Source organism: Onychostruthus taczanowskii, unplaced genomic scaffold (genome assembly GCF_017590055.1).
Source record: "Onychostruthus taczanowskii isolate IOZ18803 unplaced genomic scaffold, ASM1759005v1 scaffold142, whole genome shotgun sequence".
Taxonomy (NCBI): Eukaryota; Metazoa; Chordata; class Aves; order Passeriformes; family Passeridae; genus Onychostruthus; species Onychostruthus taczanowskii.
In genome coordinates this window covers 1,016,853-1,032,952 of record NW_024498597.1, presented here as the reverse complement: position 1 = coordinate 1,032,952, position 16,100 = coordinate 1,016,853, and the positions used below count along the sequence as shown (strand labels likewise).

Genomic DNA, 16,100 nt, shown 5'->3' with positions numbered 1-16,100 from the left:
CATTTACAGGATGATCCTGTTCCAGGAGCTGCACACACCAGTAATAAATCTACAACCTCCCCACGCCATCCACATGCCAGCACAGGCTGTCACTTCCAACCCTTGTGTCACCTGCAGCTTTCCCTCCACTGTTTTTGGTATTTTGGACCAAAATTACTGCACTCAGTTCTTACCCAAAGGAAAAACACTGGAGCAAGACTTAAGTGTCTGCTTTTAAAATTAATAAAAAGAGTATTTAAGATATTCTAAATTAGACTTCTACAAAAGCCACTTTCTGTGAACTAGAGTCAAATTGCCCTTGAGTCAGAAAATCACCCAGAATCATGCCCAAAATTTTAGTCTTAGTACAAGCTGGTGTGAACTACACTGAGTCACGCATTAGCTGCAGACATCTCCTGTGGTCAGCACTTTTTTCCGTGGTGTGGATTATACCAACAGCTTTGCCATTCCTTCTCCCACAGGAACACACCCATGTGCTTCCAACCCAGCCTGGTAAAGACAGATGTTGCTAAAAGGGTGGAAGTTTGAGCTACTCCAGAGCAGCTTGTTTATTGCAAATTTTTACTGGATTATGAAACAGCAGAAACTCCCCCTCTGACACCTACACACACATTTAGCAAACTAACAAAGTGTGAGGGAGCGGTGAGAGTTGAGCCCATATTCTGCTATTTCATCCTTTTCACCTAACTGAAAAAAAAAGGGTGGGGGGAGGAAAGGGCTGATCACGGTGTAAAAGTGACCATTATGATCCTAAGGACACATAAGATATAATTCCTGAACCGCTGCCACTACACAGAGCACTACTTGTGTTAGTTGTGCTTCTCACCTTTTAAAGTAACATCTTCCAGGTTACTTCAAAGAGCCCTGACAAAGCCAGGACACAGCAGAGTTGCTGAGGGTGTTGTAGGCTTAACAGCACTAACTTCTTATTCCCATTTACAGGATGATCCTGTTCCAGGAGCTGCACACACTAGTAATAAATCTACAACCTTCCCACTCCATCCACATGCCAGCACAGGCTGTGTCACCTGCAGCTTTCCCTCCACTGTTTTTGGTATTTTTGACTGAAATCACTGTACTCAGTTCTTCCTCAAAGGAAAAATTTTATTGCCAACCACATCCAAATGGTGCATCTTTCAAATGACCCCAGGGTTTGCATCACCTCTCCAAGACATTCCCAGCACCTCAGCTATTTGCTGGGATTTCCAGGCTCCTCAGCCATGTTCCTGCTTTCATGACTTTTGCTCTTTGATGCATGAAATTGCTCTGTGCATCTTACAATGCCAACCTAAACTAGACTTCAGTAGGAATTGGAAATAGTTCAAGTTATTCCATGTTGGAAGAAGAAATCCAAGAATTGTTTTAAATGCTCCTCCCCATTGCTCAGCTAAAGCTGGTTGCAATCATGATTGGGACAGAGTCATCTCCCAATTGTAAACAGTCTGAAACCATGGAATTTAGAGGTAGAAATGTTATAGTAGGAAAAAGGAGGGTCACTTACTCGTGCCCCTCAGCTCTCCTAAAAGCAGTGATATTGCAAGGTGAGAGATTTACTTTAGTGTACATCAGACACAAGCTGTGCCCTTCCTTACAGCAACACAGCTCTTCCTGACATAGAGTCAAATAAAAAGTGAATCAAATAGAGGTTGTGGCTGCCCCATCCCTGGAAATGTCTAAGGCAAGGCTGGAGGAGGCTTGGAGTAACCTGGTCTGGTGGCAGGTGTTCCCATCCATGGTAGGGGGTGGGACTGGATGGGCTTTAAGGTCCCTCCAGCCCAAAACAGTCTAGGATTCTATGATTTAAGGACAAAACTGGCATTTATGTCAAAAAACAAAACACATGAAGGGATGCTTTTTCAAATATAGGAAAAGGCCAGGACCAGACTGCAAATACAGTCCCAGATTCCAAGTTTCACTTTTAACTGTAATATTTCTCTTCCACAATTTGCTACAGGACATTTAGATTTGGTCAATCCTGCACCCCCCATTTGATGAGAAGGCAGGTTTCTCTTTTGTCTCTTTAAAGAAAAATTAATATTGATTATATCAAAGGCAAAAAAAAAAAAATCACAAAAAACAACAACAAAAGTCAGGTAGCCCAATTCCGAAGCACACCCCCAAAAGGTTGTGTCCAGGGTCAGGTAAAATCTGAATTATGACAATGTCAGGTGGTTTCCGCATCAAAATATTGCTGCTACTGCAGGCAAAGCAAAGCACGTGGCAGCCACCATGCAGGTCCTGTAGCCTTTTACTCTTGTATGGAGATTTATCTCAACCCCTTTCATCACACCCAGAAGAGATATCAGGAATAATCACACTTGTCATGACCACCACACACCAGCCTCAGTGTTCCACAAAAAGTGCTGCTGGCAGAGCTGGAACACTGAAGGTGTTTGGGGTTTGGTGGTTCCTCACACCATTATCACAAGCCATGCATTTCACTGCCTGGCTCAGGATCTGGCACTACGAAAATCCTCCTGGCTTTCCAGAGGAAACCCATCCAGTAGGATGAGTCATGCCAAGGAATCCCTGCTTCATGTGCACAGTGAAGGGCAGAAGCCAAAGGAGACAATGTGGCTCCAGTAACACAGAAAGGAATCTCGATATTTAAAGGAGTTCCAGGTAAATTGGTTAAATGCAATCTAAGCACAGCCACTGTCACAGCACTGTCACAGCAATCAGAAAGCTGAGTGCAGCTGGTTAGGAGCCTTCTCTGCTATGCTGACCAAGGCTGGGGCATCCACAGCCTCAGGGTGGCCAGGACAGCCTCGGGCTGGCACTGGGGTCAGATTTAAAAAGCAGGGAATGCATCTACAAAAAAGTAATGGTCAACATCTTGTTATCACACATACTGGGAATATGCACATTCCACCTGCTGAGCTCCAAGCTCAATCCTTCTTTTGAGGAGTGTGATGTGTATTTTATCAAAGTTCTCTGTGAAGCTGCTTTACAAAGAGGAGCAGTTCCCTCTCAAGTCTGACCTGCTCCATGATCAGAAGTACAACCAAAGCAGCTTAACTCAAACATGTCCTCAAGTGTATCTTAGGCTGTAAACCTGAACTTAACTCTTCTTGTCAAGTGTGTATTCTGCAGGAAGCCCCCAATACTCCCTTCCCATCTGAGATCCTGCAGGAATCAACACTGCGACACCATTTTTGTACTCACGCTAAAATACACCACCCTCAGCAAACAGCTCCAATTTAACCCAAGAACTCCTTATCACAACTTACCACCAGGGTCAGGTGCAGATAACACTGCAGCACCCAGGCTGATAACCTGATCTTATGGCAACACCAGGCATGGAACCACTTCAGCTGGAGTGATCTCAGACCTGATCTCTCTCCCTAGGACCCCCTCTGCCACCAGCATGGACACTCACCTGCAACAGGCAAAATGCAGCTTTGCAGACCATCAGGAAATGGTGAGAACCTGAATTTGAGGAGAATTGTTTACAGCATAAAGAAATTCCAGGAAGGACAAGTTGGCATCAAGTCACATTTCACATGTGCCCCGTGCTGACCCAATTCCTCTGGGCAGGCGTGTAACTTGGAACCAGAGGTGCAGCTGTCACACCCAGCCACACCTGCAGAAAGGACAAAGTGACACTGGGACACAAAGAGCTTGTGCTCGTTTCAAGCACACCACCAAGAGCCTGTCAAGAACTACCAAGTCTATCACAAAACCAAAGAAGTTGTTTCTATAAAAGCAGGGTACCTTGTGATTTCCCCAGCACAAGGCAGAGCAAGAATCCCATTTCACTGCAATGAACACAAGAGTTTGAGTCACCAATTTAATTTTATACAAGTCAAACTACACGTTGTATAAAGAGTACAAGGCAGTTCTAATGTTTGCTACTGCATGTTACAAAAATCAATTTAACTATAAAGGGGATTTTTTTGGGATGAGTCCTATTCCACAATTTTAGTGAACTGGCAACTGTGGTTTAGCAAAGCCTTTGTTTAAACTAGAACTCTAGCTCCAAGAGATTACATTTCCAATAAAGTTCGGACCTACACACAAGAGGATTATAGTTCTCCTAGTCTGAAGCAAAACGTTAACATAAGTGAGTCAAAGGGGAGGGAAGACAGATTTCTTTACCTGGGTTTCATGTCCACTGGGGATTCAGAGGCTGACAAACCATACAGCATACTAAGGACTTGGACCACAGCCAAGAGACACCTTCATGTCTGACAACAGTGACACTTGAGATTCAAGCAAGAAACGTCAGAAAACTTTTATTCTTTCAAGTCTGGAACAAAGGGGTTTTCAGCAATACTGTAGGATACAGGTTCCAGAGTACCTTTGTTACCTTTAATACAGTCTCAGTATGCGGGGAATGTTCTTTTGGCAAGTCAAGGTACAACGTAAGTCCTCCAACTTGAGTTTATTGCTGGTCTAAAATCTTCCTAGTACTGTTACTGGTTTATACAGTTTGCTGACTCCTTCCAAAATTAAGATAAACTGTGTGACCTGCTCAGCAAGGCAATCCTGCCCTTGGCAGCAAGCTGAAACCTATGAAGCTAATGACACCCATAGTTCTAATGCCATGAAAAAAATAGGAAAAAAAGGATACTTTCAAAAAGCCCATACTTAAGCCTGTTTATATTCAGTTTATTTTTAATATAAAAACCACTTTGCATTTAAGAGTAATTAAGTTACTCCTGCAGAAATGCTATAAAATCAAACCTTCAGCTCAATTTCTACAAAATGGGGACTCTTCCTGCTTTGTACCACCATTCCATCTGGTATTGTCAAATTTGGGATAGAAATTAAACCTTTATGCCTTATGCCTTAGTTCTTAGGCCATTCACTCCTGCAAGAGAAAAAACCAACTTCTGAAGTACTAACATAACACTAATGGCCTGACTGGTAGGAAAATGTTCCATAATAGTGTGCAAGGTGAGACTTGTAGTCCTAATCTCTTGAACTGGATCTTGATCGTGAGCGGGACTTTGAGCGAGACCTGGAGCGGGACCTGGAGGCAGCTCTTTTGGGTGGTGACTCGGAGCGAGCCTTGGCAGACTGCTGCTGCTGCGGAGAGTTGGAGCGAGACCTGCTCCTGGATCTGGACTTAGATTTAGCATCCCCTTTACCATTTTCTTTGGGAGATCGAGACCTGGACCTGGATCTGGACCGGGACTTCTCAGACTTCTCCTTGGATCTGCTGTGGGAGCGTGAACCCCTGTCAGACTTGGGTTTGGATTTGCTCTTTGACCTGGACTTCCTGCTTTTGGATCGGGAACGGGAGCGGTCTTTGCTTCGCGACCTGGATTTAGATCTTTCAAAGACAGAGAGAGTTTATTCCGCATGGCCTGCAGCACACTTCCAGCAGCTGTAAACGTCTGTCAGCAAGGGAGTTCCTGCACTGGCAGTGTTAACTCTAGGGCACTTACCGGGAACGGCTTTTGGAGACACTACGGGATCTGCTGCGGCTGCTCCGACTCCTCCGACTTCTGCTTCTAGACCGTCTCCTGGATCGTGACCTGCAGACATTTAAAATGTCATTCCCTGTCTCTCTGCCTGGTTGTACCCTTCATTATCAAGTATACGATGGAAGGGATCTTAAAAATCACCGTGTTCCACCCCCTGCCACGGCAGAGACACCTTCCACTATTCCAGGTTGCTCCAAGCCCCATCCAAACTGGCCTTGGATACTTCCAGGGATCCAAGGGCAGCCACAGCTTCTCTGGGAAATCCATCCTCACAGGGAAGAACCTTCCTGATTGCATCTAATACGCTGTGCTATCTAGTAGCATAATCTAACAGAGAAAAGCTGCTACAGAACTTCTCAAGAGCAAGGGTGGTCCCACCAGGGTGGGTTTAACATACTGTCAGTGAATCACATCTGAGGTTTCACATGTGCAAACTGCTCAAAGCTGGCTTTGCTGTTTGATGTGAAATATTTCCTTCTACACTGAGGCCTCCTCCTATTCCTAAACCATCAGCTGAAGGTACTGCTGCAGGTAGGGCACCCATCCCCATGCAGATTGTCACCATTTTGCTGCAGTGTGTCCCCTGAGTTACCTGGACCTGCTGCCAGAGTAGGATCGCCTGTGGCTGGAGCGTGGCTTGTCCTCCACCAGCCTGATCTTCCTGCCGTTTATCTCTGTGCCATCCAGCTTGTCCAGGGCGCGCTTCATGTCCGAGTACGAGCGGAACTCGATCACTCCTTCGTTTGTACGTTCTTTGTGGGCATCTGCATAGGTCACCTCCCCAGCCTGCCTCATGAAATCCTGCGGGGAGCACAGGGCAGCTACAGAACGGGGGGCTCTGCAAGCAGCACTCAATGCACACAAACACTCTTAAATTATTCTACTGCAACAAAATCAACATTGCTATTAAAGGAAGCTACTGCTTCCTGATATTCACAACAGACTCCACACGGAACATCAATACCTACTTTTAAATCCTGCCAACTACAGCGACTGGAAAGGTTCTCAACAATCAGCCTGAACTCTGTACGAACGGGCGGTCCGTATTTATCTCGTCCCGATTGTCTCCGACTGCTATATCCGCCACCACCCCCACCTTGATTGTACAAAGAAACGAAGTTAGGTTGTCTCCTAGCATGAAGGAGGCTCAACGTTCTGAAAAAGTTAGTTTAACAGTCATATTTACTGGAGTAGGACTTTATTTCGCTAAGCCTCCAATAAACTTTGCAATTTTGCCATGATCTATATTAATGGCAAATCAAACAGACTAACATCCTACAAGTCTGTGCTCCTAAGATCTGTTAGAGAGTGACTGCTCCTTATTAGATTCACCTTGCTAAGTTTTATTTTACAGAACATTGTAAAATATAAAACTTAACTGATTACATGCATTTCTACATTTTACAAAAACGTTTACTAGTTACACTAAGTACTTACATCACAGTATGAGGTTTTTGGTGGTGGTTTGGCCACAAAACACGCAAGGTAACAGTCACCTAGTTCAGTTTAACCAGTTTTGTCTAACCCTTGGAATCCTCACCATCACCCTGCGTCTAATGGCAAAAGGCTGCTGTCGTCATGGCTTCCGGTAAGGTCAGCCAAAGGGTCATAGGGCAAGGGTCACACAATGTATGGAAAAGCCATGGCCAGGAAAGGCAGTCATCTTAGCCTCAGTGGACACAGCCTCAGCCCCACTGGTCACTTTTAAATTGAAACATCAAGGACTTGTTAAAAAGTTTGAATTGAACATGCAACAATTTTAAAACAACATACATTTGATTTTTTTAAAAAGACAGAAACCCACCCACCCCAACACCACGATTTCAAACACCACCGAAAAAATCAACCTTAGTACTTTTAGTTACAGTACTAGGCCGTTCAAGCTCTAGACAGCTCAGCTCAAGAAGCTACATGAGCGAGCTGAGCACAGAAATATTTACAATATCCCCCCCTTCAGCACAACAGATTCCTGCTCCAAAACCTCCCCCCACCCCTCCCATATATCCAGCTGAATCAACCACATCAAAGCTCAAAGTTGAGCGATTCTCCCCCAGTTACACAACGATATTTATACGCTAACATTACTGATGCAACATCACTGTCACATCTAAACGCTCCCAAGAATACTGGAGCCGTTAATTAGCACAGCAAACCCTTTCTAGAAGGCCACGATTTGGCAGCCACAACTGCTCCGGGATACCCGAGGGCGCCGCTGGTGCCGAAGAAAACGCTGCAGCCCCAGCGATGCACCGGGTACCCCTCGCTAACGACCTCCCCCACCCAGCCCCGGGGCTCGGTGCCAGCCGAGCCCTGCCCGCCCCCGGCCCTGCCCGCCGCCGCCCCGAGCCCCGCGGGGAGGGACGGGCCCGGACTCACTGCGGCTGCTGTAGCTGTAGCCGTCCCTGTCGCGGCGGGGGCCGCGGGCGTGCTCCACGATAACCCGCTCCCCGCACAAGTCCTTCCCGTTCAGCTCGTACACGGCATCGTCGGCGTCGCGGGAGTCCTCGAACTCCACGAAGCCGTAGCTGGGCAGAGGAGAAAGGCCCGGTCAGGCGGCGGCGGGGGCACACTGTCACAGCTCCCGGTCCATTCCGCGGTCCTCCCGCTCCGCTCCCCCCCCGGCCGCCATCTTGCGCCGGCGCCACGCGGCAGCGGCCGCGACATGGACGGGCCCGGCCGGCCCGGGCCCTCGGGAGGGGCAGACGGACGAACGACGCTCACCCGTTTTTGAGATCGACCTCGAGCAGGCGGCCGTAGCCGCTGAAGAAGCGCTGGATGTCCTTCTCCCGGACGTGATAGCTCAGGCGGCCGATGTAGACGCGCGGCATGTCCGCGGCGGGGAGGGGGGGAGGAGGGGAAGGAGAGGAAAGGAAAGGAGGAGGAAGAGGAAGAAAAAGGAAAAGAAATAGAAAGAGAGAAGGAGCGAGAGTGCTGGCGGCGTGAACGGCGGAGGCGCTGCTGGCCCGCTCCGCACGGCCGGGCCTGGCACACCACAATGGCGACCGCCACCAGCCGCCGCTTTTATAGCGGGAGGCGGGGCGCGCGCTAACGTCACCACGCCGCCGCGCGTGCTCGGGGGGCGGTGGTTGAGCGCTGCGAGCGCCCGCCCGCCCGCGGGGGCTGCGCGCGGCTTTGCGCATGCGTCGCCAGTGCGCGGCGTCTCCAGCGCTCAGTCCCACCGAGCTCGTGCGGCGAGCCGGGCAGAGCCCCGGGGCCAGCGGTCAGTCCCACAGAGCCCCGGGGTCAATCTCACAGAGCCCCGGAATCAGACTCCTGCTGCAGGGGCAGGCACAGTCCTTCCCAACAAACATCCCTACTCCAAACTCCGTGGTGTCTCCCAAAAACACTGCATCTTCCTCAATTGCCCATGCAATCGATTCTAAGCACTCGGAGTGCAGTTGCTTTTCAGCCATTGGTCCAAAACTCAGCTGGGTTTAGTCCAAAACTCAGCTCACCTGCTCTATTATTTCCCACACCAAACCCAAACATCCACATGTTGCCCCCCCTTGCATGGGCACAGGAGAAGCAGCTCCCCAGGCCCAGCTTTTGGCAGGGATCTGATTGGAACAGCAACCTCCAGCACTGGATAAGTCTTTCCAGGCATACCAGGAAACAATCTGGCAGTCAATGGTCTCTGGCTGGAGCCAGGCAGACAGACAAGGCTGCCTGCTGCAGCCCGGGCTGCTTCACCCAACGGCACTGACAGGGATAGAGACCCATCTCTTCATGGGAAACATCTTTGGAATAATTCAGGGACACTGGAGTGGACATGAAGGTCAATGCCAGTATCTGCCTGGATACAAGACTTTCCCTTCAGGATGTCCAAGTCTTTCCTCAGAGACCCTTTGGCAAGTTCACTCTTGCTCCGTGCAGTACGCAGTACCTGAGTGTTGTGCCTCCATTTCTTGAAGGCAGCAGCCTCATGCTCCAGATCTTCCTGCATGCCTTCCCTCTCCACTTCCAGTCCTTGAGTATTTTCCTCATGACTTCTCATCTCAGGTGCATGCATTTCATTCTTCTTTTCCAGATCTCTCATGTGCTGCTGGTACAATTCCCGTTCATGCTGCCAAAACAGGGAGAAAAAGGGTCACTCATTCCCTCTCTCGGTTTGCTTTTCATACCAGATCTGGACTCCTGCTGCAGGGGCAGGCACAGGCTGCCCCTCTCTCTCTCTGCCCCTCGGGATGCTCCACCCCTTTGCTGGCCCCCCCCCGCTCGTGATGCTGCATCTTTCCCAGCTCCCTCAGCCCGTCCCAGATTCCTTTCTGGCCTTCCCCGACCTCTTGCAGCTCCACTCCAGTGCTCCTTTGGGGAGGAGCTGCCAGAACTGCAGCCAGGATTTCAAGTGCACGCTAAGCAGGATTCAGGCAGTGCCTTGAGGATGTGCTCTCCATCAGGGAGGAAGGGAAGAGCAAACAGCCCCAGCCTTTCATTCCCTGAGCTTGGGCTGACAGGAGTGGTTTTCCACCTCTCCTGTGTGGAGTTTCCATGGCTCCATCCCCGAGAGCCCCACTGCCCTCTCTGGGAGCAGCAATGGCCAGATCACTCTGTCATTCTCTGCTGCCACCCAGGACGAGTTGTCCCCTTGCAGGCACACGTCCTGATGTGGATCAGCACTTGGCTTTCCTCTCTTCTCTCCCCACTGGCTGCTCTCAGATGGCCAAGGCCAAACACCTCTCTATCAACAGCAAACTTGGGACTCTCCCCGCTCCTTCCACATCCAGATATTTAGAAATCCAAACATGGCTTTGGACACCAGGAATTCCCCAAACCATGCAATGTCAATAGAGACAGTGAGGACGTTGAGAACTAAAGCTTCTTGGGCACAGAAACCCAGCATGGAGGAAAATGAGCAGCCTGAGCATTAACTGCCTTTGAAATTATAACATTTTCTCGTCCTTCTTCAGAAGAATGCAATTAGAAAAGTTAAACTGGAAGAAGGTGCCCCTTACAACTATGAACACAAGGTCCAAACATAGCTAGGAAATGGTCCTTTGTGACATCTGCCAATCTCACCAGAACATCTGTTCTTTCCTCCTCCAGGTCCTCCCATTTCTTCTGCAGAGAGTGAGAAGGAGTCACATCCTCTCCCTTCTGGGCAATGGTGTCTTTCTCCAGGGCACTTTCTAGAAACACTTTCTGGTGTTCAGCCCTCAACATTGCTGCAGGAGGGAAGGGAAAGGAGAAGGGGAAAAGACAAGTAAACTGATGTGCATCCTGCAGAGACAACAGCACTGTCTTCTCTACCTGCCTGTGTTTGCCTGGGCCTAAGCCCACAAAGGCTCCAAAGCTGACAGAAATGAAGGAAACTTCCCACCAGAGAAAAAAGCAGGAATGAAAGGGGCAAGCTTCAGAGGGATAGGAAAGTGTGTTTGCTCTTGGCCTTGTGCAGAGTGAGCAATCCAAGAGAGACAAAGGAGAGGGGATGGCTGTGCAGCCCTGCTCCAGGGAGGCCAATAGCCTGGAGGCTCTGGCAGGGCCTGGAGTTTGGGACAATCGAGCTGAGACATCCAGCTACAGCTTCTCAGCTGGTGTGACAGCATGGGGCAGTGAATGGGAGAGGAGAAGCTGTACCTTGCTCACTTTTCTCCAACTCCTTCTGCAGCTCCAGGCTGCAGGCTCTGAGGTTGTCTCTCTCAGTCTGTGTCTTCCTCAGCTCCAGCTCCAGAGCCTTACACTGTACGGCCAAGGCAAGAGCTTTGTCATCAGAGCTCTGGAGCTTCACACGCAGCTCAGACACCTCAGCCTCCAGCACGTGCACAGAGCCCCTCAAACTCACATTGCTCCAGCTGTTTCAGCAGTTCCTGATTGCGAGCCCTGAGATTGTCTCTCTGAGCCTGTCTCTTCTTCAGCTCCAGTTCCAAGGCCTTACACTGTGTGGCCATGGCCTCTGCTCTTTCCTCACAGCTCTGGAGCCTCACACGCAGCTCAGACACCTCAGTTTCCAGCAGCTGCTTCTCTTGACTTGCCTGGTGATCTCTCTTCTCCATCTCAGCCCACAGCGTGGCCTGCATCTGGAAGATGGACGCACACAGCCTCAGGGACAGGGCTGCTCCTGAGGCAGCAGAGTGGGCAAGAGGGAGAGCAACAAAGAAGAAATTATTTCACGCAAAAAACACGCCACAACTGGAAGGCACAGAAGCAGGGATTCCAATGGAGACAAATGGATACAAAACAAGTAAGGGAGGCAATGGGCATCCTTGGGCTGCAGCTCTGAACAGCGGCTGAACTGGCTGCGCTGCAAGTGCCCTGCCCAGCCTGCCACAGCCACGGCTGTGTCCCCACATTGCTCAGTGCCCAGCACAGGCACCAACTCTCTCTGGGACAACACTGCTAAGAGAGGGACAGAGGAGCTCCAGAGGAGTCTGCTGCTGCTTCTCCCCCCAGATTTCCTGCTGGCATCGGGGAGGGGAAAGGGGAAAATTTCTGCAGCAAACACCAGATCCAGCCTCGGCCTCGGGGTGCAGCAGCAGCCCCGGGCAGAACAGGGCAGCTGGGGATGCTGCTGGGAGGGAAAAGAGGTTGGGGCCTCCAAGCCAAAGGTGCTGCTGTGTGTACCTGGAGAAGAGGATGCCACTGCACAGCTTACCTGGGTGTTGACCGCCTGCATTTCTCTTCTCTGCTGAGAACAGAGCTGCTCTGTCTGCTTAAGGGCAGAAAATAACTGAGACACACGGTTTCTCAGTTTCAGGTTCTGTTTTTCCAGCGTTCTGAGGCACTGGTTCTTCTCCAGAGACAGGATCAGACTAGAAGGAAAGTCCCAGAGAGCCCCGGGGTCAGTCCCTCAGAGCCCTGTCACAGCCTCCTGAGTGCCAGGGCTGCCCCAAGGGCTCTGTCTGTGGAGTCATTTCCAGGCACGGCTGCACAGGAGGATCCCAAACATCTGCCTGGAGTCACCAAGAGTGTGTCCTGACTTCCCTTTAATGGTCTGAATTAGGAAAATTCTCCCAGTTTGTTGATGAAAATCCTCTCAGAAAGTAGATAAATGCACTGTTACAGTCTGTTGGGCTTTAGATTCAAAGTATTCATGGTGTACACTATAATTTGAATATTTGAGACAAACTTCTATATATCTAATTATATTGTATTACATTAAATATTTGGATTTTATATAAGCATTTCTATTCTAATGCCGATAACATTTTTATGTTGCATACTACATAATCAAAATAGTAAAAAGGCCACATTTAGTTCTACTCCAGGTTTTTTTCCAGCTGCTTTAAAAGCAGCTTGTGTTCACCTCATGCTTCCATGCTGGAAAATCCCTGTCTGTGACAGCCCAGGGCACCACCACTATTAAAAGCAGCTTGTGTTCACCTCATGCTTCCATGCTGGAAAATCCCAGTGACAGCCCAGGGCACCACCACTGCCTTCCCTTTCCAAAGCAACTGCTGAATTTGAGTTAAAGAACTGGGAAAATCTCTCAAGTTTTTTTCATTTAATAAGCGCTTGATTCACGAGTGCAACAGGCAGCATTACAGTGGAAAGGGCTTGTATGATTTCACAAATTCATGGAGTGTTTTCTGTGTGCAGTTGCAGCAACTAATTTATAAGTTGCTATATTTTTTTTCCTACAATATACAGATATTTTGACTTACATTTAACCATTACACATCTCTGTGTAGAACGTTCAAAAAGCCTTTTTTAAGTCCTTAATGGCCCAACACAGAGAGGAACAGTACAAGAGGTGTTGTGTCTTGTCCCTGAGCCTACTAAAATAAAAGCTCTCCTGGAAGTGTTGGGATGTAGCTCACAGTCAGGATTTTCCATGTTTTGCTGTTCTGTTGGAGAACAAGCTCTGAAGCACCAGAGCTCTCTCAGAAACTGTTAAGTGGGAAAACTGTTTATTACTAAAGTGTCACAGTGTCTCTGAGCCTCTCCTGTGGGCAGCAACACCATTGCACTGAGTGGGACATACACAGAACTGAGGATGAATTCTACCAAATACTTAAAATGTAAAAAACCCCCATTATTTAAGTAATTTGTATTTCCTTTGGGATAACTGCAGGTTGTAGTGCCTAGTGCCAAAGCTCCTCTCCCCACCATAGCTAGATTCTGTTATTTTCCACTCCTGTTCTCCCCAGAAAATGACTCCCTAGCACAAATTTAAAAACCCTGGATGGGGCATTCACGTGGAATTGTCTGTGCTGACACCTATGGAGCTGCCTGTAAGACCCACTGGAAACAACCCCAGGTGCAGCTAAACCACCCATGCCCAGTGAAGGCAGTGTGAAAGCCTGGACTAAAGTCCTAGGTTTTAAGGGCTTCCCTGCAGGTGGATGCTCTTCAGGACCAAAGCCCTGAGGAACTGCCTTTCTCCAAATATCTGCCCTCCAGTGCTGTTTTCACTGCCCATAAAAGCTGCTCTCATAGATGATGATGCTCATTTCAACATCTCTGCCTCTCAGTATAAGGAATTTCTTTCCCTGTTCCAACAGGGAAAAATAAATTCTTGATGGCAAAAGTGCTGTCCATGCAACCTCTGAGCTCTGAGCCCTCAGCTGGTGCTAACATCAGCACCTTTTCTGGGGAGAACGTCCCTGTGCTGTGCCCTGGAGGTGGATGAAGTGCAGCCTGTTCAGCTCAGGGCCGTGCAGAGTGGGAATGATCACAGCCCTGTGCTTCCAGGCTGGGTTTTGTGCACACAGAGAGCTGGCCTTTGGTCCTGCCCACCCTGGGACCACAGGTGGTGGCAAACAGAAGTACACAAGGGAATTGGTTCTCCTGTAATGAGACAACCAGACAAACCCGCTCCCAAAAGCAAAGTCAGGTTAGAAAAATCCCCAAACCAGTCAGCACCAAAGCAAGACTAGAGCGAGACAGATCAGGAAAGGGACAAACGGCACTAGGAGTGCATCTGCTGGGTCAGGGAGTGTCTAGATGAGAAAAGGAGACACAGTTCCCTGCTTTCTGCTCATGTGTGAGCAGATCCAGCGGGATCTCAGCACAGGCACCTCCCTGTGCCTGGGCCAGCATGGCCCTCAGAGCAGCTCCCTTTTCTCCCAAGCATCAATGCCTGGGGGCCGTGTGCTCTTTGGAATATGCAGAAGATGTGACACACAGGATGAGGAGTCCCGTGTCCCATGGGATGCTGATACACCAGCGCTGGCTGTTGTGTCTTTCAGGCTTCAGGGGCCCTGATAATGTGATGGCTGTCTCTGGTGGAACAGCTCAGGGCCCCTGGCAGGTGGCAGCAGAGTGATATTTGCTGAGGCCACAAGGAAAGGGGCAGAGGATTCATGTTAGGATTGCATCCTTTTGTTTAGTTTTTTTTTTTCCATTTCTGTCCTTCAGAAGGAATCCTGAGTCTTCAATGTGCCTCCTCACTTGGTACCACATCTTCCTCCAGTGCCCTCTCAAGCCATTTGCAAATCTTTCCATCTCACATCCTCTGCCCCTTTTTCAGTCTTTGTCCCCCATAATCAGTGATGTGTTTTTCACATTGTTTGTTCTTCTTCTAGCTTTCTTCCACCTTGGTCCTGGATTAGGACCAGCCTGGGGCCCAGAAGGTAAATGGCAAAACCTCCCCCTATTCCAAGGCCATTTAGGGACCTCTCTGACCAGCCTTGGCTGGAATTAGGATGACCTCACCCTTGTGCTGTTTTATTCCTTCTCTTTTGGTCTGTTGGAAATCCTGAAACACGAGAACTGGCTGTAAAATCGTGACACAGTGACCAGAGGTGAACCTCATCTCTCCCACAGTCCAGGCAGGCTGGCAGAGGTTGCTCAGAGCAGATGCAGATAAGATCCAATTATCTTCTCCATCCTTCCGGATCAGTGCCTGACCTCTCTCTGTGTGCCCTGTTATTTTTACACCCTTGATTGACAGTCCTGTTCCTGGTGCCCACGAGCACACAGCAGGCTCAGCCCTGAATGCACAGCTTTTCTCACACCCAGAGGGATGTGTGCTCCTGGGACGCAGCACAAAGCCCGAACCTGTGAGTTTTATGGTTTGATTCACCAAATCAGCTGGAGCTGCACAACTGGAAGCTGCAACTCTGTATTTCAAGCCTCTGTTCCTTTTCCCTGGGCACTTAAGAGAAATGAAGACAGATGAGTATCGTGGTGTTTCTAGGCGAGTGGAAGGAGGGAGGAGTGTCAGAAGAAGAAAGTACATTCATTTTTTACCCTCCTAAGGGTGAAGGGCTCTGATCTCTTGCTACAAAGGTTCGAATCTGTAATTAATCATAATCTGTGACATATGAAGCAGAGCTCTGGTAACCTTCTACAGGCCTTTTATTGTTAGTCCAATATAAATATCAATGTAATTTGTCTGTCTTGTTGGGACCTAATATTTGGCTTGTGATTATTTCTTATAATCTCTTGTCAGAGGAGCCCTCAGTGTGAAATTCATGTTCTTTCTCCAGCCCTTCCAGCAGCAGGTATGGCCACATATGAATGGCTCATGAAAGCAGTCTAAAGTGTGCATATTATGAATTTATTACCCACCAGCTGTGTGTTGCAAGACTGGTGTGTCAGGATGCTGCTGTCAAATGTCCGACCATTTCTGTTGCAGTTCCCTCTCCCACCTGATTGGGAGCCCAGTTCTGAACATGGGGCCTGCTCCAGAGGCAAAATGGGCAGGTTTTCTTCCATTTTCCCATAGCTCCTCTTGGGGAGCCCATAGGCACTGACACCAGAAGGATTCACATGCAAAATGGCCCAACT

At 49.0% G+C, this 16,100-nt stretch overlaps 2 protein-coding genes across 2 annotated transcripts in view; both read right to left on the bottom strand.

The window, feature by feature from the left end:
* L3MBTL1 (L3MBTL histone methyl-lysine binding protein 1) overlaps positions 1-3,644 on the bottom strand; it is a 34,685-nt gene extending 31,041 nt beyond the window's left edge. Inside the window, exon 1 of the mRNA XM_041398196.1 lies at positions 3,231-3,644. The gene's annotated coding sequence lies outside the window, so the exon portion shown is untranslated. The remainder of the gene's footprint in view (positions 1-3,230) is intronic.
* A 134-nt stretch (positions 3,645-3,778) lies between these two features.
* Positions 3,779-8,440, bottom strand: SRSF6 (serine and arginine rich splicing factor 6). Its single transcript, XM_041398194.1, has 6 exons — positions 8,154-8,440; positions 7,809-7,957; positions 6,401-6,528; positions 6,025-6,233; positions 5,394-5,483; positions 3,779-5,278 (listed from the first exon to the last, which is right to left on the bottom strand). Exons 1-6 carry the CDS (start codon positions 8,258-8,260, stop codon positions 4,915-4,917), a joined length of 1,047 nt encoding a protein of 348 aa, XP_041254128.1. The 5' UTR covers positions 8,261-8,440; the 3' UTR covers positions 3,779-4,914.
* Between the last annotated feature and the right edge of the window lie 7,660 nt (positions 8,441-16,100).